At 38.9% G+C, this 26,820-nt stretch overlaps 2 protein-coding genes across 3 annotated transcripts in view; one reads left to right on the top strand and one right to left on the bottom strand.

Moving 5' to 3' along the window:
- The first annotated feature begins 15,247 nt into the window (after positions 1-15,247).
- Positions 15,248-22,919, top strand: LOC101740773 (WD repeat-containing protein 48 homolog). 2 transcript variants are annotated; one of them, XM_012688830.4, is made up of 5 exons: positions 15,248-17,762; positions 18,700-18,881; positions 19,605-19,769; positions 21,766-21,948; positions 22,246-22,919. In XM_012688830.4, exons 1-5 carry the CDS (start codon positions 16,430-16,432, stop codon positions 22,339-22,341), a joined length of 1,959 nt encoding a protein of 652 aa, XP_012544284.1. In that variant the 5' UTR covers positions 15,248-16,429; the 3' UTR covers positions 22,342-22,919. The 2 variants fall into 2 exon arrangements, with proteins under 2 accessions (XP_012544284.1, XP_012544283.1); XM_012688829.4 differs by having other exon boundaries at positions 21,763-21,948.
- A 770-nt stretch (positions 22,920-23,689) lies between these two features.
- The window catches only part of LOC101745996 (photoreceptor-specific nuclear receptor), a 64,886-nt gene continuing 61,755 nt past the window's right edge, over positions 23,690-26,820 (bottom strand). The window contains exon 11 of the mRNA XM_038021229.2: positions 23,690-25,845. Within this exon, the coding sequence (XP_037877157.1) occupies positions 25,607-25,845 (239 nt within the window). The 3' untranslated portion in view covers positions 23,690-25,606. The remainder of the gene's footprint in view (positions 25,846-26,820) is intronic.

Raw genomic sequence — 26,820 nt, 5'->3', positions numbered from 1 at the left:
AGCCATCAATCAAATTATTATTCTAACCGCCGACCAGACGTCAAAAGACTCCCGCATTATTGTTGTAGTGGTCACTCCCCCCACCCGGGGGTGGGGACAGCGTCCCTCTCATAAATAATTCATAAGACCAACAACACCATCCCATATGACATTCTTAACCAGATTCAAGCTTTTGTAATCTCAATTATTTTTGTATTGTTTTATGAGAATGTGACTGTTGGTTGGACGTTTTGTGAGTCTGCACGGGTAGATACCACCACCCTGCCTATTTTTGCCGTGAAACAGTAATGCGTTTCGGTTTGAAGGGCAGGGCAGTCATTGTACTGTTAAAAATGAGACCTTAGAACTCATGTCTCAAGGTGAGTGGCCGCATTTACGTTGTAGATGTCTATGGGCTCGGGCTATCACTTAACACCGGTTGGGCCATAATCTCATCCACACATCTAAGCTATAAAAAAATGAAATATTAATATTCCAAAATATCACTTTTGGCTTTTTTAATGCCGAAGCAGGCTTTTTCACAATAGGCTGATTTGAGTGATTATTGGAGACCTTAAGTTGTGGTCTAGGATAGTGCCACAATTTCAACACGTGGACATTGTCGGGCAACTAAGATGACTGGAGATTGGACAGCAGCATTCTCTGTGTACCTCTACTGGTGTACTTTGATCGTGGACCTGGATTCCTTTGCGGCATCTCCTTGTGAACCCTCTCCAATGACTCACCAACGCCAATTACGAAAACTATAATACTTCTTTACTGGTGGTAGGATCTCTTGTGAGTCCGCACGGGTAGGTACCACCACCCTGCCTATTTCTGCCGTGAAGCATTAATGCGTTTCGGCTTGAAGGGTGGGGCAGCCGTTGTAACTATACTGAGACCTTAGAACTTACATCTCAAAGTGGGTGGCGTATTTACGTAAATGTCTATGAGCTCCACTCGTTCACCAATCTAAGCAATATAATATATATATTGGCATGCTTGTTTTCTATTCCTTCACCGTTTATATCATTTGAGAGCTTTTACCTGCAAGCTTACGTCACTGTCATAGTTTCAACCCACGTATACACCAAAATATATTAAGATATCCCGACAGACAGGCAAGACAACTACGCCAGACGTCTTCATAAATAAAATAAAAGAAAAAAAATTCCTAAGCCTTTTTTACATCGTCTAAAGAGAATTAAGAACTCTTTCTTTGGCCAAGGCATAATTTATAGCAACACAATCCCCGAGGCTAATTTCTATCTCAACTTTAAGAATATTAAAATTAGAATTACTTTAATAGTGAATTGTTGTTTTCTTTTTGTACAATCGGCTACTAAGTTAATTACGAGAGCGGTTTTTTTTTTTTAATTCAGTGGCAAATAGCTACTGAATGTATTTTGGTGAGAGGCTCAGTAATGCAGAGCTAATGAATTCTTACAGCTTGTTTTCCTCTGGTCAACCTCATTTTGTTGTAGATTTCCTTCTAGTCAACCTAATTTTTGATTTTTTGTAGATTACTTACTGGCGGCAAGGGCGTCTTGTGAGCCTGTGAGTAGGGATTATAATTTATAATATTATTATGTTATTGTATGATTATTATGTAGTTATGTTATTATATAACATTATTTTGGTTGTTTGGATGAAATCGTTTTGAGCGAGAAGACTTTTGTACGTTTCTATTATGATTATCATATTTTGTTAGAACTGGCCTTATTACTATATGTAACCATCATAAGTTTATTAATAAGAATAGTTGTTGCCTAGCAACAACTGGTTAGTCGTATAATTTATGTAAAGAATAAAAAAGTCAGTATGTACATCCGAAGAATTGTCTTTCTTTTTTTTTTTTTTTTTGTCAGGAGGAAATCGCCGCACTTCCGCCCTCCACTGGGGACGGCGGGCGGAGCATGTCGGAGTCGAACCTAAAACCTCCTGTCGCTCAACAACCAACGTCCAAACCTCACATGAGACAGAACTCATGAAAAGGCAAAGGGGGGAAAGTGAAGTGTTTAGTGCGGAGCACATCTCTCCCATCACCCTCCCCCTCGGGACGCCGGACTGGCGGTCGTCGGCGCTGTTTCATTATTTAACATAATTACCACATATTTTTAATTAATTACCTGCTATTTGCATTCTATACACCAAGTTCAACATATTTAATAATATAATAATAATAAAATTATGTATTGCCTTTCACACTAAATAAAATAAAATATAAGAATTAAAAAAAAAAGAAAAAGGCAAAAGGACGTGGCTCAGCTAATTCGAATTTCATTTACATTTAAAAAAAAAGAATCTGTTGCAAATCGATTTACCGTCGTCATCTCGCTCTCTCTGCATCTATCTCTCTCTGCTGTCTCGGTAACAAGAACATATAGGGAACTCCGCAGATATACGTCTATTACGATTCACAAGCAAATACATTCCTCGCCTATTAAGATTTACAGGCGGCGTGTAGGCTTCAGGCTATAACTCATAGTTGTGCCGGAATAAAAATAAATAAAGCCAAAAAACCCTTCGAATTGAAGATGCTAGTTAAGTTTAATTACAGTTTTTGTATTCATTTTTTTTTAAACGCCCAAAAGCGAAGACTGAGATCCCTGGTGGGACGTTTTGTAATCCCGAACGGACTGGGACCTTCACTCCCGTATCCACTTATCATAAGTCGCGAAGTCTCCTGCTGAGTCGAAGCGATAAAACTGTCATTCTCTATACGACGACATTTGTAACGGCCGTGACGTCAACTACCATGCCTTTTTTTTTTCGGGGCGGTGGCCGAACCTCCTACGAGGTCCCCGAGGATATGTGGGACTCAACGGTCTGCAAGTTGTTGTGAGCAGACTGCGGGCCTAAGGAATTTTAGGGCCCATCCACTAAACGACTCCCCTGCACTCTTCGCCCAAGCGTCCGATCCCCTCCGAGGTCAGAACCCGAATGAAGTAGGGGGGTTACCGCGGTCAACACTTCAACCAGACAGCGCAGCTCACCCCAAGGACGCCCAGCCGACGGAGCCTTCGAGGCGAACCAAAGGCTCTGAAACGTCAGCCGTCTCGGTACGGCAGCCCTTCAGGCCACCCAGACGGTGCCGCTGGTGTCCCGGAATACCCCGCTGGACCAGAACCAGCCTGCCGGGTCGGGACGCGATACACCGTCGACCGGTCGCTCTATTCACTCCACGGCAGCGTGCTAGAGTGCTGGTAGCGCGCCGCGCGGCCTCACCCTCTCAGGTCGCCCCTTGACCTTCACCGGGGGGAGGCCGCCACCTACAGGGGCCGGGACGTACGGGCGTATTCCCGCCTCCGGCCCCCGGCTCGACGGCGACGGATCGGTGCGGAAAGAGCTCTCCCTCTCTCGCTCCGCCGCCTCCTTCTGCGAGATGGTGGACTCGCAGAAGTCGAGCATCGCCTTCCAGGACGCGTCGCTGCCGAGCATCGTAGCCACGACGCGCGGCAGCGAGAGGTCCTCTCCTATGACCGCGACGAGGGCGGCGCGTTGCTCGTCGAATCCAGGGCAACGCGCCAATGTGTGTTCCGCTGTGTCTTCCTCGTCGCGGTCCGCGCAGTGGTGGCACTGCGCCGTCGGTTCCCTTCCGGCTATTTTGAAAAGGTACCGGCCAAAACAACCATGGCCGGTCAACATTTGCGTCAGCCGGAAGGTGAGGCATCCGCGGTCGCGGCCCACCCAGTCCGCGAGGACCGGACGGACCGCCTCGACGGCCGTGAACGCCTACCATGCCTTTTTTTTTCAAATCTGGATATAATCCTAAGCTGGCCGTTTGCTAAATATACGTTATGCTACTCTGAGTAAGCCAAAGAAAAAATACGAAAAATATATGCCCTCTAAAATATACCACACTTCAATTGCTTATAGGTCGTTCAGAATCGACAAATTTTTATCATTGAATTTCAGAATAAGCCTTCCAACATTGTTAGTATAACTACTCTCGCCAGTAAACGAATGTTTTTTGCACAGCCGTGTGCCCGCCGATTAACCCGTGACTCGAATGAAAATCGATTAAAATGTTAATCTGATTACGTTCGTGTGTCTGTTGGGGCTTAACTGCTATCGATACAGCGAGATGTTTCTAGAATGCCATAGTCGAGTGGGAAAGGAATGAACTGTTTCTTTGTTTGGTCGCAGCCGTTTATTTTAAGTCCTAATATTACGAAATTGTTTGCGCATTTAAAGGTTAAATGTCTGTACACAATTGCAAGATTTAAATTAGTCGAATTAAAATTCGCTGTAGTTGTCGTTTTCATTAGAGAACTAGCTGACCCGGCAGACTTCGTAGTGCCTCAATCGATAAATAAAATACCTAAGCTTTTGTATAAAATAAACTTAAAACAAACAAAGGGAATCCGTCCGACGGGGGACACATCAAAGGAAAAACAAAATTGTTATTTTTATTTAATTCCGAGCATTTTCATATTTATCTACCTTTTAAACTTTCTTTGGACTTAAGACCAAAATTAGTCAAATCGGTCCACCGTTCTCGAGTTTTAGCGAGAGACTAGCGAATATCAATTAATTTTTATATATATAGATTACATTATCTATAACAACTAGCACAATATATAATCTGTGTTTATACTCCAAGTAGGTTTACTCAGTTTTTTTTTTCATTTTTCATTTCCTTAATTTTTTTTAATATATTATTTATAATTTATTTGATTTTTCTTTTTTTTACGATACGAGTGATGTCTATTCGCTATTCGGAATCAATTATTATTTTTGCAATTTAGAAATACGTCTTAGTTGAAATATATATGACGGAGGAGAAACGCTGAAGGAATGTTTTTAAAAAGTGTGACGTCAGCATTGTTGACGTCACGATCATTAAGTTCTCGATGATGACTCATGTTTGGCCTTCCAAAACAAAACTTCACGAGAACTGCGTATATTGCACGAGAAGCATAACAACGTTACAGAGAGATCCGAACTGTACTACGGCTCGGACACGAATGACTAAGCGCTTTTTTTTTTTTTCCTACCTATGCTGATAGCCTTGAGAGGCTATTTCAGCGTACCCTAGCTTGTGTAGGTGAGCTCGCGGGGCTCAAACCGGAGAATTGCTAACACCGCCCTAGCAAGAGCAGTGCTTCGCAGAATCTACCACCGGATCGGAAGCGCGACCCACTGAGAAGATCCGGCGAGAAACTCAGTGGGCTGTGTCTGTGGGTTAATTCGCTCGTCGAGCCCTTCGTCGCAAGCGAAGGGTTCGGCGAGGACGGTGACCGGTGCTTGTATTGCCTAAAAGCACCGTTAATGGATCAGGAGGATCCGTGATGACGTGCTTTGGGCGACGTCGACGGTTTACCAAACGGTCTACAGGATCGGGTATGTAGTTTCCGGCGGCCACGACAAGAGGGTTCTCATGTCGTGCCGTCTTCTCAAAGTGGCGCAGCGATGCCGACTGTAGATACTTACTGACGGGGATAAGCGCTAGATAGTACGGCCGTATTTATAGGGCTTGGCACACGTCAGCGTGTTTACAAGTATTAAACACGTGAGCGTGTTTACAAGATTTTAAAGTATTGAAATTACAATAAAAGGGACTGTTTAACATCAATTTCTTATCACAGAGTAATTAGTTGATGATCAGTAGGTAAATAGTTATATTTGCGCCGACATATATGTATATTGAATGCTATTTTTTTATATTGCTTTTTTTATTGCTTATATGAGTTAAGTGTTAAGTGGTTACCGGAGCCTATAGACATTTACAACGCAAATGCGCCACCCACCTTGAGATATAAGTTCTAAGGTCTCAAGTATAGTTACAACAGCTGCCCCACCCTTCAAGCCGAAACGCATTACTGCTTCACGGCGGAAATAGGCGGGGAGGTGGTACCTTCCCGTGCGGAACCACATGAGGTCCTACCACCAGTCTAAGGTCTCAGTATACTTCAGTAAAAAAATCAACACCAGCCTGCGGGATCTGAACACGCGCCCAGTCGCATCGCTTGAGACGAAGAAACCGAACCTCTTAACCTTTCGTCCACCATAACTTGCTATTGCATTATGTTATCTATTTCCATAAGTACACTAAATCAAAATAAAATAAAATTCATTCAGGTAAATTAACATTAGTAAAAGTAAGAAAAGTTTTTACTGCTAACAGGAAATAAGGAGAAACTTGTGAGAGAAAAAAACTGGAAGAATTTATTGCGGGTTACCAAGAGAGATAAGTAAATGTATTTTACGTAGACATGTTTCTAGGGGTTGAACGTGTAATAAAATGGATACGGAGAAATAAAATAAGCTTCATATACCTTGACGTGCTGTGTTGCTGAATTTATTCTAAGAAATTTTCCTTTTATGATTTCATCTCTGCCAGATAAATAGATACTTTGGTCGGTCGACACACAAATAATACAAATAAGCTACTAAGCCCCCTTAAAAATAACCCACGGATTTATCGTTTGGATTGATCGCTTCTCGGTAACCAGTAAGGAGCGGAATTTTTTATTAAAAATAACAATAGATTTCGGTACTGTAAAACAAATATCATTAAAACAATACTATTAATAATTTAGGATACGAAAAAAAAAACATGGCTTAAGCCGTCAGCATGTAAGTAAGTAAAGACTATGAATGAAATAGGTAATGAATGAATTAATCTTTTGAGTCATAAAAAACGTTTAACTTTTTTTTTAATTCCTGACTGACCCGGTTGTGCAGTGATTAGCGCTGCTGATTGTCGTGCCGAGGATTTTTTTTTATTGCTTAGATGGGTGAACGAGTTCACAGCCCACCTGGTGTTAAGTGGTTACTAAATGCGCCACCCACCTTGAGATATAAGTTCTAATGTCTCAGTATAGTTACACCGGCTGCCCCACCCTTCAAACCGAAACGCATTACTGCTTCACGACAGAAATAGGCGGGGTGGTGGTACCTACCCGTGCGGACTCACAAGAGTCCTACCACCAGTAAAAAACGGTCACGGGTTCGATTCTCACATCGGGCATACATTCATGTGATGAACAGGTTTTTTTGCTCTTTGTCTAAGTGTTTATTATCTATATATTTAAACATCTGTAAGTATGTATATCAGTCTCTGATACCCATAACACAGGGAATCGTAATTTTGGGCCCGGAATATGGTGCGTGATTTGTTCCCAGTTATTTATTTATTTATTATTTATTACTAGGCTCAAGATGTGATTTTTCGCCGGAACCTCTGCCTAAATGAACAAATAAACAAATTCATAATAATTTAATTAACCGCGCGTGACATATTCAATGTAATAAATAATAAATAAATAATGAAAATCAGTTAATCCTGAGGTTTATAATCCTATAGTTTATTTTGGAATTTCATAATCGTTGGTAAATGATTACTTTATTTCGATTAATCGTCTTGTTTTCGACTAAATGGGAGTTTTAATTAAGAGCGGGTAACACCGAATGCGGTCGCATCTGTCATGGCTGACTATTCTCCTAAAGTCAGCGTTCGCACGCCGTTTTCATTCACAAACTCATTGACTCTAAATTACTAATTATTTGTTTTAGTAATTTAATTATCAGTATCATTAAAATAGTGCCAAGTCAACACTCTTCCTCTCTGAGTCGCATTTCTCATGTCTGAGGGTCGTGACTGTGGCGGGTAGCCATCATACAACGCAAGATAATTGACAGATGCCTGAATCTCGCTTACGACATTTTCAAGATAAAGCGCATATATACAAGTTCCGAACAACAACATTCGGACCGTCGGTCTACCGAGCAATATCACCCGCTCGGTGGAAGATCTTCCTTTCGTCGTAAACTCCCCAAACTCCAGTTTGGGGAGATATATCGCTGGAGCTCGCGATAAATAAAAATTCTACAGAAATATAAATCAAGACTATATTAAACACTTAATACACTCACAGAACACTTTAAAAAACTTAATTCACTTCTTCACTTCTTCCGCTTCGCTTCAGGTGATCCGTTCGCTGTTTCGCTTTGAGTAATTCCGATTACTAACTGACTGCGTGCCATCCCTGCAACGCTTTTATAGTCGATACGACATCCCTAGATTCATCGAGTACATTTTGGGCAAGTCGAGTAGTTTCGATGTGTGTCTCCGCTATCTGACAATAGATGGCGTTATACTTCTCGATTTTACTAATGCATTCGATATTCGTTCGACTATTCGGCGATAGGTGGCGTTATTCTTACCGGCGTAACAATGTGGGTGCTCGTTCAAAATCCCTCAATGCCTTAAGACAAAGACGTACAACCAATGTGACGACAAGTTACCAGTGACGACTTACGGTTCTGAAACGTGGTGCTTCACAAGGAATCTTTTTAGGAAGCTTAGTGTCGCGCAGAGAGCTATTGAGAGGGCTATGCTAAGTGTTTCTCTACGAGATCGAATCAGAAAAGAGGAAATCCGTAGAAGAACCAAAGTTGCAGATATAGCCCGTAGGATTTGTAAGCTGAAATGGCAGTGAGCAAGCAAGCTACATAGCGTTAAGATCGGACAGGTGATGGGGCAGAAAGATCCTCGAGTGGAGACCACGTATTCGCAAACGTAGCGTGGGATGGCCACCTACCAGATAGACCGAACCGAAAATTGCTGGGTCACGTTGGATACAGGTAGCAACGGACCGGCCGCACTGGAGATCATTTGGAGAGGCCTATGTTCAGCAGTGGACAGTGGACAGACTGAGATGAATATGGATGCGTTAGTCCGATATGCAGTCCACGGGATTCGTAGCATCTTCCTCCAGCACCGCATCCCGAAGGCATCAATGCGGTGGCCTGATAGCCAGGATGTCCACGTCTCAGCACCGTAGAGAAGGATGGAGTACACAACATTACAGTGAACACATGTCAACGTCTCTTGAAGTTCGAGGCCCCTCGTGGATCCTTATGCTGAGAAGTTCACAAATCAATTATCACATGTGGCAACCCGGCCTTCCCAACTCCCCTGATATTTCTTTTAATAGAAGAAAAACCGGAGATCACTAATATTATTTCATTATGTATTAAGTGTCTGCTCAATTAGTAATTATCATATAATATTCAATGAGCACTTACCTGGTCAACCGAGCGATAGGAGTTTATTGAGAGCTAGTGTTGGATATATTGGTAGTTATCGATTTTTTTTAGATTAAACATATCATTATTTTATGTTTTAAATTTTAAAAAAAAAGTCGTCGTCGACCAAACTTCACAATCGTATCAACTAATTAGTAACGAATGCCAGCATTGAGCACTGGTGAGCACAATTTACGTCAAACTAAATTATAATTACCATTGTTTAGCTCTTAACCGGACAAACTACATAAAAACTTTTAAAACGCATCGCAAAAACTAACAGCTTTACTCCAACCAAAATCGATTTCCCACATAATCGATTTTTTTTTCGAACATCGACTAACTCGTTATCGATACTGCTAGCTCTAATAATGTTAGGTGGACGATATCCGACGGCGCGTTCCAGCGACAATTAACCAGAAACTGTTGATCACGGGAAAACCGTACATTATTTCAGCTCACACAGGCCCACGTAACAGAAATGAATTGCCAGCGTATAAAAAATCAAGTATGTATTGGGAAAAAAAAAGTGTATTTTTCTTTGGAAAAATATTTTTTCTTTTTTTTTATTGCTTAGATTGGTGGACGAGCTCACAGCCCACCTGGTGTTAAGTGGTTATTGGAGCCCATAGACATCTACGACGTAAATGCGCCACCCACCTTGAGATATAAGTTCTAAAGTCTCAGTATAGTTACAACGGCTGAAATAGGTGGGGTGGTGATACCTACCCGCGCGGACTCACAAGAGGTCCTACCACTAGTAATTATTATTATTTTAGGCAGCGGCTTGGCTCTGCCCCTGGCATTGCTGAAGTCCATGGGCGACGGTAACCACTTAACATCAGGTGGGCTGTGTGCTCGTCTGCCTACAAGGGCAACAAAAAAAAATATTACCACACACACACACACATTATCTATGCAATGAATAAATAAAACACCACTAGACACGTACGTCTTTAGGTAAACCAAAGCACCACCTTTCAAACTTTTCGAAAGGAAAATTAAAATTTAGAATTCTGGCAACCCCGTATCACGTTAGCTTAATTCAATTAATGATCCGAAACACATCGCTTTGTGCACAGCACTGACCGGTCGACCATTTTCGGTAACATTATTGTTATTGCTTAATTTTCACATCGTTCTACGATAATACCGAACCTTAATTAAAACAGCATCACCCTATCCTCCCTCGAAATTATTAACGAAATATTAACGTTTTTATTAAAACCGCTTTTTGTTCATAACACTTCATGTAATAGGTCCACGCGGGTAGGTACCACCCTGCCTATTTCTGCCGTGAAGCAGTAATGTGTTTCGGTTTGAAGGGTAGGACAGCCGTTGTAACTATACTTGTGACCTTAGAACTTATATCTCAAGGTGGGTGGGGCATTTACGTTGTAGATGTCTATGGGCTCCAGTAACCACTTAACACCAGGTGGACTGTGAGCTCGTCCACACATCTAAGCAATAAAAAAAAATAAAAAAAAAACCTTTCAAACGGGAATTCACTATTGCTTCTACAGTAACAGACGCGGTGATAATACCCTGATATGACCTTTCTTCACCATCTGGCTTCAGGAGGTATTTTAAATTACCAGAAAAGCTCACAGGTGTTGATGCTGTGTCAGTTGATGGGCTCAGAAAAAAATCTATTATTAAGGCAATTCTTCTTCTTTTCTATAATACAGAACTTGATGTAGGTTTATAACTTAATACCGCGGAGACCGACGTCTTTGGTCGTCCACTATCGCCTCGACGACCCGTCGGTCGGGCGTCCTCGGGGTGGCGCCGCGTGACGCGTGTCTGGTCGTAGTGTTGACCGCGGGAACCCCCCTACTCTAACCGGGTTTTGACCCCGGACGTCGGCCAGAGTCGTTTAGTGGGTGGGGCCCTAAAATTCCTTGGGCCCGCGGTCTGCTCCCAACACCTTGCGGATCGTCAAGTCCCGCAAACCCCGCGCGCCCCCTAGGCGCGAGGACCTCGTAGGAGGTTCGGCCGCCGGCCCGAAAAAAAAAGCTTTATAACTTAATGGAATTTCGAATTAACACAGCAAATTACTTTTAACTTAGACTTAATAATCATCTAGCTTTAGAGGACTCAGACAAACAAATCAGCGCGGATTTTACTGAAATTTTAATTCATTGTCCGGCTTAATAGCTTTTAACGAATTTAATTTGAGTGCTTTCTGTTGAAACAGCCCTTTGTCTTATTATTTTTACATTTAACTAATCAAGCTAAGTTGGACATGTTCGAGAAAAATCTTTAGTTTGACCAGACTGCTTAAATATTGATGGGTCAACGAGAAATAATTTTCTAATTCGTACTACTGCGAACTTCGCTTCAGTAGAGTCGTGACCAAACTTGAGACGTGGTTTCAAGGTCAATTTTAATGTCTAAATGCTTCTCCGTTCAAATTGAACATATGACTGATTAAAGACAGCTGGATTTAGTTAATAAAAACCCTTTGTACAGTAAGGAACGAAATAAGTGCCTGAAGACTTAGGTACCGATTCAACTTCCTTCCACTGCCTCGCGCTCCCTGGGCTCAGCGTTGTTTCCGGAGCTGGGACCTCTGTCCCTTGACTGGTACACGATGAATATATTGTCGATGGTTCTATGTTTACGCGTGACTTGCGTTGGATAATTTTTGTTTATGTAATAATTAATGCATGCCGCGGAACGTGTGTGTTATGTATTCTATGCGACGGCGATCTCTGCCCGTAGGCTTGGAGGGGTTGCTCAGCAAGCTTCTGGTTGGCTAGTCGGCCGTCTACAGGCGAGATCGAACCTTTCTGCGCCTAGATTAAGACTTGTGTTGTCTTGAAGATGTAATATATTCATTACCTAATACTCGATACTAATAAAAATATAGAAACAAGAAAAAATCTGTTTCAGTACGAAACACCCTTTCTTTTATAGTATCTACATTAGTACGAAAAAATCTTGTACATTTAGCAGCCGAATACCTTTCACGGCCTCCACGAAACCTTAGTCCCTTAGAAGTCTCTTGAATCGGAAAAGGGATATTTTCTTTGTATAAAAAAATAAAAATGCTCTTTTATTGAATATGTGGACAAGGAAAAAACTGAAACTAAAAAAGTTTTACATAACATAAGTCGATCATTAACTAATAATATGCGATACATTTTTTGGGTGTTTTGTTTGTGGATTTGGGGCTTTTAAGATCACAAAGCCCATGACGAGTATCAAATACTTTAAGGAACTTAATTTAGGTTTTTTTAATTGCTTAGATGGGTGGACGAGCTCACGGCCCACCTGGTTTTAAGTCGTTAAGGGAACCTATAGACGTAATCTGCAATGTAAATGCCACAAACATTTTGAAGTCGTCGTGGCCTAAAAGATAAGACGTCCGGTGCATTCGTATGAAGCGATGCACCGGTGTTCGAATCCCGCAGGCGGGTACCAATTTTTCTACTGAAATACGTACTCAACAAATGTTCACGATTGACTTCCACGGTGAAGGAATAACATCGTGTAATAAAAATCAAACCCGCAAAATTATAATTTGCATAATCACTGGTGATAGGACCTCTTGGGAGTCCGCACGGGTAGGTACCACCACCCCGCCTATTTCTGCCGTGAAGCAGTAATGCGTTTCGGTTTGAAGGGTGGGGTAGCCATTGTGACTATACTGAGACTTTAGAACTATATCTTAAGGTGTGTGGCGCATTTACGTTGTAGATGTCTATGGGCTCCAGTAACCACTTAACATCAGGTGAGCTGTGAGCTCGTCCATCCATCTAAGCAATAAATAATAATAATAATAATAATAATAAAAAAAAAAAAAAAAACCTCGGCACATCAGTTTTAACAGAAATTTTCTCAGAACGAGCCCGTGAGCTCAGCTACCCGTCGGCGAATAGTTGTAATAGCGCAGTTATACTACATATTACTACCAGCAAATAGGTAAGGAAAAAAAAACCTGAATACCGCGCTCGGCGTTTGCTGGTGGTAAAGCGTGTACTGACACTGGCGGTAGGACCTCTTGTGAGTCCGCGTGGGTGGGTACCACCAACTTGCCTATTTCTGCCGTGAAGCAGTGATGCGTTTCGGTTTGAAGGGTGGGCTGCCGCTGTAACTAAACTTGAGACCTTAGAACTTATATCTCAAAGTGGGTGGCGCATTTACGTTGTGGATGTCCATGGGCTGCAGTAACCACTTAACACCAGATGGGCTGTGAGCTGGTCCACACATCTAAACAATAAAAAAATAAAAACTCCTGAAAACTTTTACCTCCTTACTCTAATAAAATCTGTAGCCCAAATATTGCTGTATAATCTATATCGCTGTCAGTATGTATTATTCTTGGAAGTAAATAAAAAAAAAATCTTATACAAAAACATCATTGCAATTAATATGTAAGCAATATTGATTGCTTCAATATTTAATACGTAATTTGAATATTATCAGTTACTCGTTATTAAGGTGAAGTTTGTTTATTAATATTTTATAATCTCAGTGCTGATTACTATTCGATTTTATCTTTCGTATTTACGTTTAAACATAAATTTAAGCATAGAGTTTAAAGTTCAACCAAAAATATTTGATTATTATGATAGTCTATCATCGATTTACAGATGCATGTATGAAAATTACTACAAGCTAAAAACCAGTATTTGGTATCTTTAATGTAACATGCTTATAATATAGTATTTAGTGTCGCAATCACTTTTTTTTTAATATATTTTTCTCCTACCTACGCCGAAAGTTCGGTTTTCGTCCCGCTGTACAGGGAAGAAAGTTTAACTTTTCCTCCCGGTGTACAGGGAAGAAAGTGTAACTTTTTCTCCCTGGGTACAAGTGCGCATGCGCGTTAGTGTCTACGTCTGCTCTCACGCACCTAAAATTCTCCGCTATTGTTGTGCTCGGGTAATTTGCAATATTGTGTTTAGTGTAAAAGTGAAATAAACAAAAGGTAATAAAATTTAATAGTGAAGTATTAAACAAAGATGAGTTCATCAGACAGTTCTTATTCAATTAATAGTAGTTTATTTAAAAATTAAAAAACCGTTAAATTTTTTTATTTATGAGAACGTGGGGCTCCGCCCCCCCCTACCCCCGGCCAGGGCTTCGCCCCTGGACCGCGGCTCGGTACGAACTTTCGGCCTGGTAGGAGAAAAAATAGTATGTGCACCGCGGGAGAAAAGTTGGACATTTCCTCCCGTGTGTAAAATTTTTCGACTGCCTCCAAGTGGAAGTATTTCTACTTAGATGTGGTAGGGATCTTTTTAGTCGTCACAAAACCATCAGCTTTTTAAAACAATCAATTTGTTCGAGTCAACAAAACATTTTATTGATGATAGGGATAGGGGTGTGGCGTTTAAGAACGCACATTTTTATGATGCGTGATCCGGAACGTACGATATGTTGGTAGGAAGATTGTCTGTGACATTATTATAATTACCGCCAAAAAAGTCTAGATACCAGGCCATAAACCGCCAAAAAGGACGATAATAAAAAATAACTATAAACGTGTAAAACTGCTGCGTAAATAAAGCTGTTATTATTTCGATTGTATTGTTAATTAAACGTGGTTCGACAAACACGACTTTCACGTCAAATAAAGAATGGACCCTGTATAGATCCGTTCGGGGTCAATTTCATAGGGCGTAGAGCAGCCGCAGTACTATAAAACTGAGACTTAGGACTGATGTCCCACGGTGGGTGGCGGCGATGGAGTCCATAGACATCAGAATCTGAATGCCACCACCCACCTGGACTCATGAGTTCTAAAGCCTCATATTTAACAGTACAACGGCTGCCAAATTCTTCAAACCGAAACTCATTACTCCTTCACGGCAAAAATAGGCGGGGTGGTAGTAACTTCCCGTGCGGGCTCACAAAACGTCTTACTACCAATATTTGCGCAAATTATAGATTTTGCGGGTTTGATTTTTATTACCCGATGTTATTCCTTCACCGTGAAAGTCAACCGTAAACAATTGTTAGATACGTATTTCATTAGAAAAAAAATGTGTGCGTGTACTAGTGTACACACGTAAGAAGTGGAACTTTTTTATGGCCTTATTTTTCGAAAAATGATCTACATGCAACTTTCTAGAAATTGGTTAAATAAAGTTAAATTAGATAAAGTTTAAACAAAAGGATTTTATTATCATAGACATGAATACAAAAAAGATGGCGCGTAACGGAAAAATGTGACGCGTAACCGAAAAATGTGACGGTAAATTTTTTTCCAACGCCGATAAAGAAGTTTCACTTCAAAAATGGTACCCGCCTGGGGGATTCGAGCACCGTTGCATCACTCGACACGAATGCACGGGCGTCTTATTCTTTAGGCCACGACGACATATGAAAAAGGATTATTAAGTGTCATTATTAAGTGTCCTTTATGAGAGAATATCATAAGTTCTAACAAATCTATTTTATGCATTCCTTTAAAGACCAAATCTAAGGACAATACGAAGGTAATTTCCGTTCTAACGTCCTACATTTGTAGTAAGCTTACTAACCTCTTATTATTTAGCCCTTTTGTTATAGTTTATTTGTTAATTGATCATTTAACATAAACAAATGATTACGAAGTAGAAACTGGGCCTTAAATCATAATGTTTACTTACGATCTTTTTCAAGGTAAAGTCAGTTTTATCTTAAGCTTGTACTAGTTTCGTCATGTACACAAGAGACATGAATATTTACATTAAAATAATTATATTGACTTCAAGCTGTGCGTCGATTTTGTGTTATGATCTTTATTTGGGTTCGGATTTCGGTGCCCGTATGTCTTACAGGGAAGTGAAGAAGCAAGGTTTACTGTTTTTCAAACGTTCTGAGAGTTTAACATTTGAATACCCAGAAGGAACTAATATTACTGGGATAGCGTGCGTAGATTTATCGCCAAACAAAATGGGTTCCGTTACTGTGGAAGAAGGTGGAATTGGTTTTAATAGTGTTAGTCTGTACTTAGAGAGTGAAAGAAGCGCTAGTTTGAGGTATACAGTTGAAATTTATATACCTTCGTTCATAAAACACACATCGGATCAGAACCGTATTGGTGTTGTGTTTCGATATAAAATTTAAATTATTCTATTAGTATTGTTTTTAAATTGGTATGGTATTTAAATTTATATCAATAGAATAAACCATAACTTAATTATTTTATGAATTTTTGTTTTGTTTGATTAACCTTAATATTTGCTCAATAAATTAGGTAATACATACTAAATTAAAATAACAAATTAATTTGTAAGCTCTCATCGATAATAAAACGCAGCACATCATGTCATCATAACATGCCGACCAATAATCAAACGTCAACTGTCAACACAAACGTCAACTCCGTTAAACAATTCGGCAACAAGTCCGGTGATTGTTGGAAATATTAATATTTCCAAGGAATTATCAGTTGATTTTCATATTAAAATGTCGGAAAATGGGTACCACGATGCGTAAGAAAACTCAAGTGTCGTTTGTTATTCGTGACGAAGAAGAAAGGAAGCATAAAAACGGTGTAAGCTCATTGCAGCTCGATCCCGTCCAGGGTAGGCTATATTCAGCCGGCAGAGATGGAATTATTAGGGTATGGAACACTGCGACAGGCGTACAAGATAGATACATTCAAAGTATGGAACACCACACCGATTGGGTTAACGATATAGTGCTGTGCTGCGGCGGAAAAAATCTTATTAGTGCATCTTCTGATACAACCGTAAAGGTATGGAACGCCCCCAAGGGCTTTTGCATGTCGACTTTACGAACTCACAAAGACTACGTACGGACTCTAGCATACGCTAAAGATAAGGAACAGGTGGCTAGTGCTGGCTTAGACCGAGCTATATTCCTGTGGGACGTGAACACTTTGACTGCATTAACTGCCAGTAATAACACAGTTACGACGTCAAGTCTCGTCGGCAACAAAGAATCAATATACAGCTTAGCCATGAATCCACCAGGCACAGTTCTTGTTAGTGGTTCTACAGAGAAAGTCCTCAGGGTTTGGGACCCTCGTAATTGCTCTAGACTTATGAAGTTGAAAGGGCATTGTGATAATGTTAAAGCACTGGTCGTAAGCCGAGATGGAACTCAATGTGTCTCAGGAAGTTCGGACGGCACAATAAAATTGTGGTCTGTGTCACAGCAAAGGTGTGTTTCGACAATCCGAGTCCATTCAGAGGCGGTATGGGCATTAATAGCTACCGATACCTTTTCTCATGTCATATCTGGAGGCCGCGATCGCCTAGTCATTATAACGGAATTACGGAATCCAGAAAACTTTATGATTGTCTGTGAGGAGACAAGTCCCATTCTCAAATTATGCTTTACAGCTGACCAGCAAGGAATATGGGTGTCGACGTCTGATTCAGATGTTCGTTGCTGGAAACTACCGCCATTATCAACATTGACTTCAGAGACATACGACCAGAACAGTTACAACACTAATAATGTCTATCAAAGAATGCCATTACATAACATTCCTGGTGGACCTGCAATAAGGCATTTCACAGTATTGAATGATAAAAGACATGTCATAACAAAAGACTCCGCTAATAATATAGCTTTATTTGATGTTTTGAAAGCGTGTAAACTTGAGGACTTGGGTCAAGTAGACTATGAGGAAGAAGTGAAGAAAAGGTTTAAGATGGTGTATGTACCAAATTGGTTTAATGTTGACTTGAAGACTGGAATGCTGACGATACATCTGGGTCAGGATGAAACAGATTGCCTGAGCGCTTGGGTCAGTGCCAAAGAAGCTGGATTGACTATAGGTAATAATCCATTACAGTTTTAAGTAAAATATTATCAATACAGAAAAAAATTTAATACGCTTTTATTAGCTTCAGATGTATATATGTTTGTAATGGAATCTTGAACATGATTTTGACCACCTTCAAAACTTCGGATTAACTCGAAATTTGGTATACTTGTTAAGGACCGATGACAAATCAACATTAAAAAAAAAAAAAATTGATGTTCAACTAAAAAATTTAAAATAAATAATAGTTCAAAAAAAATACAAAATACGCTTTTATAGAAAATCCAATAAGAAATAGAAAATAAATTTGAATTAAAAATAGTGTAAGAAAAAATGATTTTATTGTAAAAAAAGCGAAGGGTTATTTTGATAATATCCTGAAAAGCAACCCACACTTTTTTTACTATTATTTATTTTTGTTTAAACCTTTTTGTTAGTTAAATACATACGATTATTTAAATGGTAGAAACAGTAGTATGGACTGCAAATATTTATATAATATTTTTTTTTATAATTTTAATTAGCTAACAGTATTATGTATCTTATCTTCCTGCATAGCTAATATGTAACAAATAGTAGATTTATAAAAAGATAATGTAATATTTAAATAAATCATATTATATAGTGTGTCATAATTTTGTGATAACACATTTTTATTACCAATAAATAGAATGAAACAAGCTTTAAGTAGAGCATTTATATGCTTATGCTTATTTTATTATGCTTATGCTTATATGCTTATTTTATCTATGATCATCAAATCAAAGATTATCTCTTGCACATATATGTTTCCCAAAGTTTAAAAGGACTTCTCTGATTAAATAAGACATCATTACATTAATGATAAATTATAAACACCTATTAAAAATCCCTTTGAGATCCCCTCTCTCTTTTCAATAAATATCATAGAATTTTTTTATTAAAACTGAAACATATTTTCAAATTTTCAGAAAACGATCAGAAAGTTAACTTCGGTGCTTTACTCCTGCAAGCTCTGTTGGAGCATTGGAACCATCGAAACCGAGTGAATGAGGCGGGTCAGAGGGTGGTCGGAAACAATTACTTTAGTGTACCTTTGCACACTCCTCTTATTTTCAGTGAAGTCGGAGGAAGAACACTATATAGGTTACAGGTATGTCAATTTATTATTTATTACAAAAATTAAGAAATCCACCATAGATATAGCGAATAGATTAATGTGACACATGGAAATAATATGAATTTGTTGTAACTTTGAGCTCTGGTCTTGTAAGGGCACATACATTGTTATGTCAAAGCCTTGGATAACTGCTTAATTCTACATTAAATGAGCCATAAGTTTATTCACCCATCTATGATTTGTATAACATATTGAGTTAAAAAACAATAGTGTTTAAATGATGCTGTTGAATTCATTTGACAAGACTGTAGCAGGTAGCCATCATACCACGCAAGATATTTGACAGATGCCTGAATCTCGCTTACGACATTTTAAAGATAAGCTTGCAGATATTACTGGTGGTAGGACCTCTTGAGAGTCCGCGCCGGTAGGTACCACCACCCTGCCTATTTCTGCCGTGAAGCAGTAATGCGTTTCGGTTTGAAGGGCAGGGCAGCCGTTGTAACTATACTGAGACCTTAGAACTTATATCTCAAGGTGAGTGGCGCATTTACGTCGTAGATGTCTATGGGCTCCAGTAACTACTTAACATCAGGTGGGCTGTGAGCTCGTCCACCCATCTGAGCAACAAAACATATACAAGTTCCGAACAACAACATTTGGAATGTGGCTCTATTAAGCAATATCACCCTAATACTCTCACAAGACAACAAACAACCCAGAGTGATCCATATTGTGTGATTTTTCCACTTTCAGGTTGGTGATGCAGGCGGTGAGACTGAAGGAAACCTGCTTGGAGAAACAGTACCCTCGTGGGTTGAGGATGTCGCTATAGAATTAGCTGCTCCCAAGCTAAACAAGCTCCCGTTTTATTTGCTCCCACATTCTAGCTGTCAGAGCAAGCAGGATCGACAGAAGAAGGTATGTTATTAACATATAAAAGTAAAGAAAAAGAACCTTAGTTACTACTCTACTGGTGGTAGGATCTCTTGTGAGTCCGCACGGGTAGGTACCACCACCCTGCCTATTTCTGCCGTGAAGCAGTAATGCGTTTCGGTTTGAAGGGTGAGGCAGCCGTTGTAACTATACTGAGACCTTAGAACTTATATCTCAAGGTGGGTGGCGCATTTACGTCGTAGATGTCTATGCGCTCCAGTAACCACTTAACACCAGGTGGGCTGTGAGCTCGTCCACCCATTTAAGCAATAAAAAAAAAAACATGCTATGTAATATGTAAAGAGAAAACACATTTTTTAGATACTTTTCAATTTTAATTATCATTCAGTCATGTCTCATTTCTGTGGATACCACTAACGTAATCAGATAACTTGTAAAGTATCTTATGATTATATAAATCCATTGGTTCAACGAACTCAGTTGTATCTATATAAATTACTAGCAGCTCGCTCCTGCTTCGCTCGGGTATTTAACAAATATTTCAAAATAAAAAATTATAATACACACACATCAACCCTTCTATTTGCGTGAGATTACCAAAAAAATAAAATTATAAAGATAGTTTGAATATTATGATTTTAATGTACTTTTATTTTCATTGAAATGATATTTTTTTTATCTATTTTTTATTAATTTTATATTATTATTTTTCTAATTTTCGTAAAGAGTTAATGTAATACATACAAAACAAAAGGCGTTGAGTTTATTGAGTCAGAGCTTCCCTGTACACGATACTTGACGTTATTTTATTTTTTTAAATAAAAGATCACTTATTGTGGCATAACTATAATAGTTAGACATATGCTGTCGCGACATTTTTATGAATAATAATGTGTTCTACAAAGTCGTAGTACACTATTTTATTCTAACATGAATAGTTTTCGCAGAGCACGCGATGTAAAGAATATGTTAGGTAATTTTTTCACACCTTGTGTTATATTATTGGAGTTTTATAGTAAGGATCCCTAATTTTTTTCAAGAAAGATTATAAGCCTATGTCACTCGGGAAGAGTGTAGCTTCCAAACAGTGAAAGAATTTTTCAAATCGGTTCAGTACTTTCGGAGCCTATTCAATACAAACAAACAAACAAATCTTTCCTATTTATAATATTAGTATAGATCGATGCCTCCAATGAACACTACTCTCAACTCCAAATTCGTAAGTTTACAGGAGGAGCGTTTAAACGAAAAAAGCTGGTAAAATCTTTATTATTGCAGATATATTTTTGCCTTTTCTTGTGTAACTAGCTGATTTACTCTTGCTTCGAACCCCATTAATAATGAATATGTAATAATTTTAAAATAGTGATGAGATTTGCGTGAAAAACGAAAATTTCAAAATTTTGAGTTAGAGTAGGATCGAGATTGGTGGCATCGAGATATAGTTTGTTATAAAAAGGAAGTGGATTATATTTTTCACTATGCTTAATATATTTGCAGCACTTAGCAATAGCTTAAGCAATGTATGGATAACTCATGTAAATTAACATATTAATGCTATGCGCTGAGGTTCGGGATAAATAAAAAATCTACCGAAGTACAAGTTAACACTGTATTAGCACTTAGAACACATAGAACACTTCACAAACACTTTAAAATTCTCCATTCACTTCTTCCGCTTCGCTTCAGGTGATCCGTTCGCTGTTTCGCTTCGTGTAGTTCATATTACTAACTGCGTGCCATCTCTGCAACGCTTTTACAGTCGAGACGAAATCCCTAGAATCATTAAGAATATTCCACAAAAGTCGAGTACTGTGTGTTTCCGTTGTCTGACAATAGATGGCGCTGTACTTCTCGAGCGCTCTAGATACTATTACATCCTTCGATACTCGTTCGACTATTCGGCGATAGATGGCGTTACTCTTACCGGCGTAACAATAATATTCTGCACAGTATCTGGTCACATAAGATATATTATGAGAAATAATAACATAAATTTTCTTTACCGACTACCAAGCAGGATCGTCTGGTTGCCAATGATTTCATACAATGCCGCAAGATTGCCGAACATGTCGTGGAAAAAATAGTTGGCGGTGGGGATGTAAATGGGGCCAGTGCGGGAAGCGGAAAGGGGAGTGCTAATGAGGACAGCGGAAACGATGGCTCCCCTGAGGAAAAAGTTGAGCTGCTGTGTTGCGATCAGGTAAGTTGTTTCCAGAGGTATTTTTTGCCACGTACCATCCGGCTTTGGAATGAGCTCCCCTCCACGGTGTTTCCCGAGCGCTATGACATATCCTTCTTCAAAATAGGCTTGTGGAGAGTATTAAGCGGTAGGCAGCAGCTCGGCTCTGCCCCTGGCATTGCTGAAGTCCATGGGCTATGGTAACCACTCACAGGTGGGCCGTGCGCTCGTCTGCCTAAAAGGGCAATAAAAAAAATAAAAAAGAAAGTTGTTTGAAATTCATTCATTGAAATGACATTCTCGAATGATAATTTTCAGGTCCTGGACCCAAATATGGACCTAAGAACGGTCCGCCATTTCATTTGGAAGTCCAACGTCGAGTTCACGCTACACTATCGTATATTAAAACAATGAAATACGCATAACTTCAGCGAGTGCAGAACGCAACTAAAGAAGTGCCTAATGTTTCGTTGTGTGCTTGAATAATGCGCGAAACGAGGTCGCTTTGTGGTCACACTGAAACGTCAAATCTGTCATCTGTCAACGTCAACGCTAAAAATGTCAGTTGGCGAAACGTCAGATTTCGTTGTGGTAAGGATTTCTCCGGTGCTGCCAGACTTGGAGTTTTTTGTATAATCATTGGAAACGGAAATTTATAAAATATTTGATGCATTGCGAATATTCTTATTAGCTAATTTAAATGTTAAAATATAGCAATAGGATAATAAATCTTCATCAATGAAATAGAGAAAAAATAAAGACATTTACGAGACTTCATGACATGTTTTTCTTCGAACTAGGTATAAGAGGAATATTTCTGTTCTACCGTGAAATCATATTAAATCTGTCATTGGTCATCTGATTGAAACGAAGTCATAATTAGTGATTTTTAATTAGCCCGCAATATTGCCAACAACAATATAATGTATGATAATTGACAATCTACGTAGAATAATAATTGAAATAATTTAAATAAAGCATGTAAATGTTAATGTGTTGTTTTTCATTTTTAATAAACATTGAATAAGACTGGAATGGCTGTGGAATGAGCTCCCCTCTACGGTGTTTCCTGAGCGCTATGACATGTACTTCTTCAAACGAGGCTTATGGAGTACTTAACGGTAGGCAGCGGCTTGGCTCTGCGCCCGACTTTGCTGATGTCCATGGGTGACGGTAACCACTCACCATCAGGTGAGCTGTATGCTCGGGTGCCGCAGAGCAATGACGGGCTTACAGTTGAAGGATAGAATGGAAATATCAGTTCAATTGAAGCTCAGTAGTGACTCATGACTCAATGTGAATGACGGCAGTCCGTGTACATGACGAAATTCAGTTTTTTTTCTTTTCATAATATTTCTAATATGCGCCATCTTTTATTAATCACAAGGTATGAGTGAATGAGGAGAATTCGTGAAACTCATTGTGCTCTGTAAAATATAGATGGCACTGTTTACTATTTTTTCCACATTTTTCACTCGAGTTTGTCTAAGCGGCAGTGCTGCGTGTAGATCGTACACTATTCACTTCTTTTTTTCCCTACCTATTCTAGTAACCTCGAGGGGTTATTCTAGATTCACCGATATAAAAATATATTTTTTTTATTCTAATATTTATTAGAAATAAAGTTTTTAAATTATTAATAAGAGTTAATATACGTACAGACCGCCAAAAAAAAAAAAAAATTGGCCATTTAATTAAAAAAGTTGCTCATAATTGCTTCAGAAAAGCGACTGCTCTAACAGATGTCAAAAAAACTAAAATCTAGAATTCACGACATTTATTCCATCATAATATTTTACATTACAGCTTTTCTTTTTGTTAAACATGGCAGTATTCTTACTAATTAAAAACATTAAACTTAATACTAAATCAATACTTCATCGTTAATCTGAGATAACTAGAATATTTAAGTTTTTTTTTACCATACTATTTCTTTCCTTAACTTAACCTTTAGATACATTATAATTATAACGTACTTACTACTTATATTTTAATTAAAGCAAACAAGGAATGGACAAAAGTCGTATATATAATACATAAATGTTCAACTGTGGTGATGGCTGGCACTCTTCTTCTGAAGACGAACACTTAATCAAGCTACCAGACCTCAAGATACTGTTAGTTATTTCTGTGTGAAATAAAACTTCAGTGTCAAGAAATATTTTTTACAGACAATTTAGACGGTAGTTGGCATGGCATAAAGTAGTATTAATTAGTCCGTGAAGGGTAGAATAACACTGGTTTATGAAACACTAGCGGCCCACTCCGGCTCCGCTCGGATCTTTGACAAAAAATTCAACGATATTTGACGTTGTTTTATTTTTCTAAATAGAAGAACACTTATTGCGGCATAACTACAACAGTTAGACATATGCTGTCACGACACTTTTTGTAAATAATAATGTGTTCTACAAAGTCGTAGTACGTTATTTTATTCTATCATCAATAGTTTCCGCAGGGCACGCGATGTAAAGAATATTTTGGGTATTTTTTTTACACCTTGGGTTACATTATTGGAGTTTTAGTAAGGAACCCCAATTTTTTTCAAAAAAGATGTCACTCGGGAATAGTGTAGCTCCTAAACAGTTAAAGATTTTTTCAAATCGGTTCAGTAGTTTCGGAGCCTATTCAATACAAACAAACAAACAAATCTTTCCTCTTTATAATATAAGTACAGATCAGTCACAAAACGCGGCTAACAGCATTTTAATAAACATCCAAAAAGGCTCTAGTTGCAATATCACGGAGATTTCTAGAAGAATAATCTACCCTAAACATATTGTTTGGTGTAAAAGATTAAATAATGTTGCCAAAGTAAAAAAGGGGTGTAACTTTAAGGTCCAGTTATAAAAAAAATTCTTACTAAATTAATTGATAAAGACATTCGAAATAAATCTATAGGCCGTATTTCGTTAAACTAATAATCGATTCGCAGCTTATACACCTTAATGACTAGAACGTGGTTAACTTTAGGACATGTGTGACAAAATTACTGATAAGTTATGTTATTTGTACACAGTATTGAAGAACTTGCCCGGCTCACTAGATGGAGCCACCGTGTTAAAACAAATCAGATCTTTACCAAAGCGCTTATACCGGAACAACCCAATGCTTGTTAGCGTTACGAGAAACGAGAATTAATTTAGAATTAGTTATTTACATTGTCCTACTGACTGACAAATTAACATAAGTAAGCCTTATTTTTTAAATATTATTTAACAACGACGCACCACACTAATTACGGGTACTTACATTAAATTTAACAAAATGTAATAAGCTGCTACTTATAGGTATTTAGTTATTCTTATCTAAGATCGAAAAGTATAGTAATAAATAAACACGTAATACTAAATAACGTTAGCATGTATTGTAATGTTCATATTCTATTTAAGTAATTTAAGTTACATTTAAATTAAAGGTAAACCTTCAGGTTTCACTTTAAGTAACAAATATTTCTTATTAAGAAACATAGATGGCGCTGTTGCAAACACAAATGGCACTTTCGATTCACATAGACGGCGTACTCCTGAACCGATTTCTTGACAAAAGCCGCTGCTTCTCTCCGCCAAACATAGATGGTGCTATTGTAAACACAATGGCACTCTCGATTCACATAGATGGCGTACAAACGCCGCTGCTTCTCTCCGCCGAACATGGATGGCGCTGTTCTACAGTTTCATCAATTTCGATACATATCGGCCAGTACCTTTTCCATAGGCGTTTGCCCTATCGTTTTCGAGAAGAATTCTCGTTCGAGCTGCGAGGGCGCGACCATGCGTAGCAGCGGCAGCAGCAGTAGCAGGCGACCGAACCTGGCGGGGGCCGCGCCGTGGGCCGTCCGCGCGTGCGTCATCAGCATCACCTGCGCTTGGTCTTGCAGGTTCTCGATCTGGAGAGGGTCTTTGAGACCGCGCGTTTCTGCAAATCAAATTTAATTATTAGCTGACTTCAAAATAGGAAGAGGTTCTCAATTCGACTGAATTTTTTTTTTTGTAATACGCTTTTGTTAGCTTCAGTATGTATGTGTGTAACGGAATCTTTGATTATGATTTCTTCTTTGATCATCATGATTTTGAGCCTCTTCAAAACGTTGGATTAACCTGAAATTTGGTATACTTATTAACGACCGATGACGATACAATATTAAAAAAAATGGAAAAAAAAATTGTAAAAATTGAAATTCAACTAAAAAATTAAAAATAAATAATAGTTAAAAAAAACTAACAAAATATCCTTTTATAGAAAATCCCACTAAAAAATAGAAAATAAATTTTAATAAATTTGAATTAAAAATAGTGTAAGAAAAAATGATTTTATTGTAGAAAAGCGTCGGGTGTTTTTCAGGATATTATCAAAATAACCCTTTTATTCATAAAATATTTAAAAAGACATACCAAGCACCCCACGCTTTTTTTTTAAGTTCTTACACTATTTTCGACCCACAGACCACGGACCCACAGAGAAGATCCGGCGAGAAACTCAGTGGGCTGTCTATGGATTAGTTCGCTCGTCGTAGGATATATACCATTTCGAAGTCATCGTGGCCTAAAGGATAAGACGTCCGGTGCATTCGTGTGTAGCGATGCACCGGTGTTCGAATCCCGCAGGCGGGTACCAATTTTTTTAATGAAATACGTACTTAACTTAGTTCACGATTGACTTCCACGGTGAAGGAACAACATCGTGTAATAAAAATGAAACCCGCAAAATTATAATTTGCGTAATTACTGGTGGTAGAGCGTCTTGTGGGTCCGCACGGGTAGGTACAACCAGCCTGGCTATCTCTGCCGAGAAGCAGTAATGCGTTTCAGTTTGAAGGGTGGGGCAGCCGTTGTAACTATACTGAGACCTTAGAACTTATATCTTTTAAGGTGGGTGGCGCATTTACGTTGT

Source organism: Bombyx mori, chromosome 28, assembly GCF_030269925.1.
Source record: "Bombyx mori chromosome 28, ASM3026992v2".
Lineage (NCBI taxonomy): Eukaryota > Metazoa > Arthropoda > Insecta > Lepidoptera > Bombycidae > Bombyx > Bombyx mori.
The sequence above is the reverse complement of the archived record's forward strand: the minus strand, read 5'-3'. Positions and strand labels throughout refer to the sequence as shown.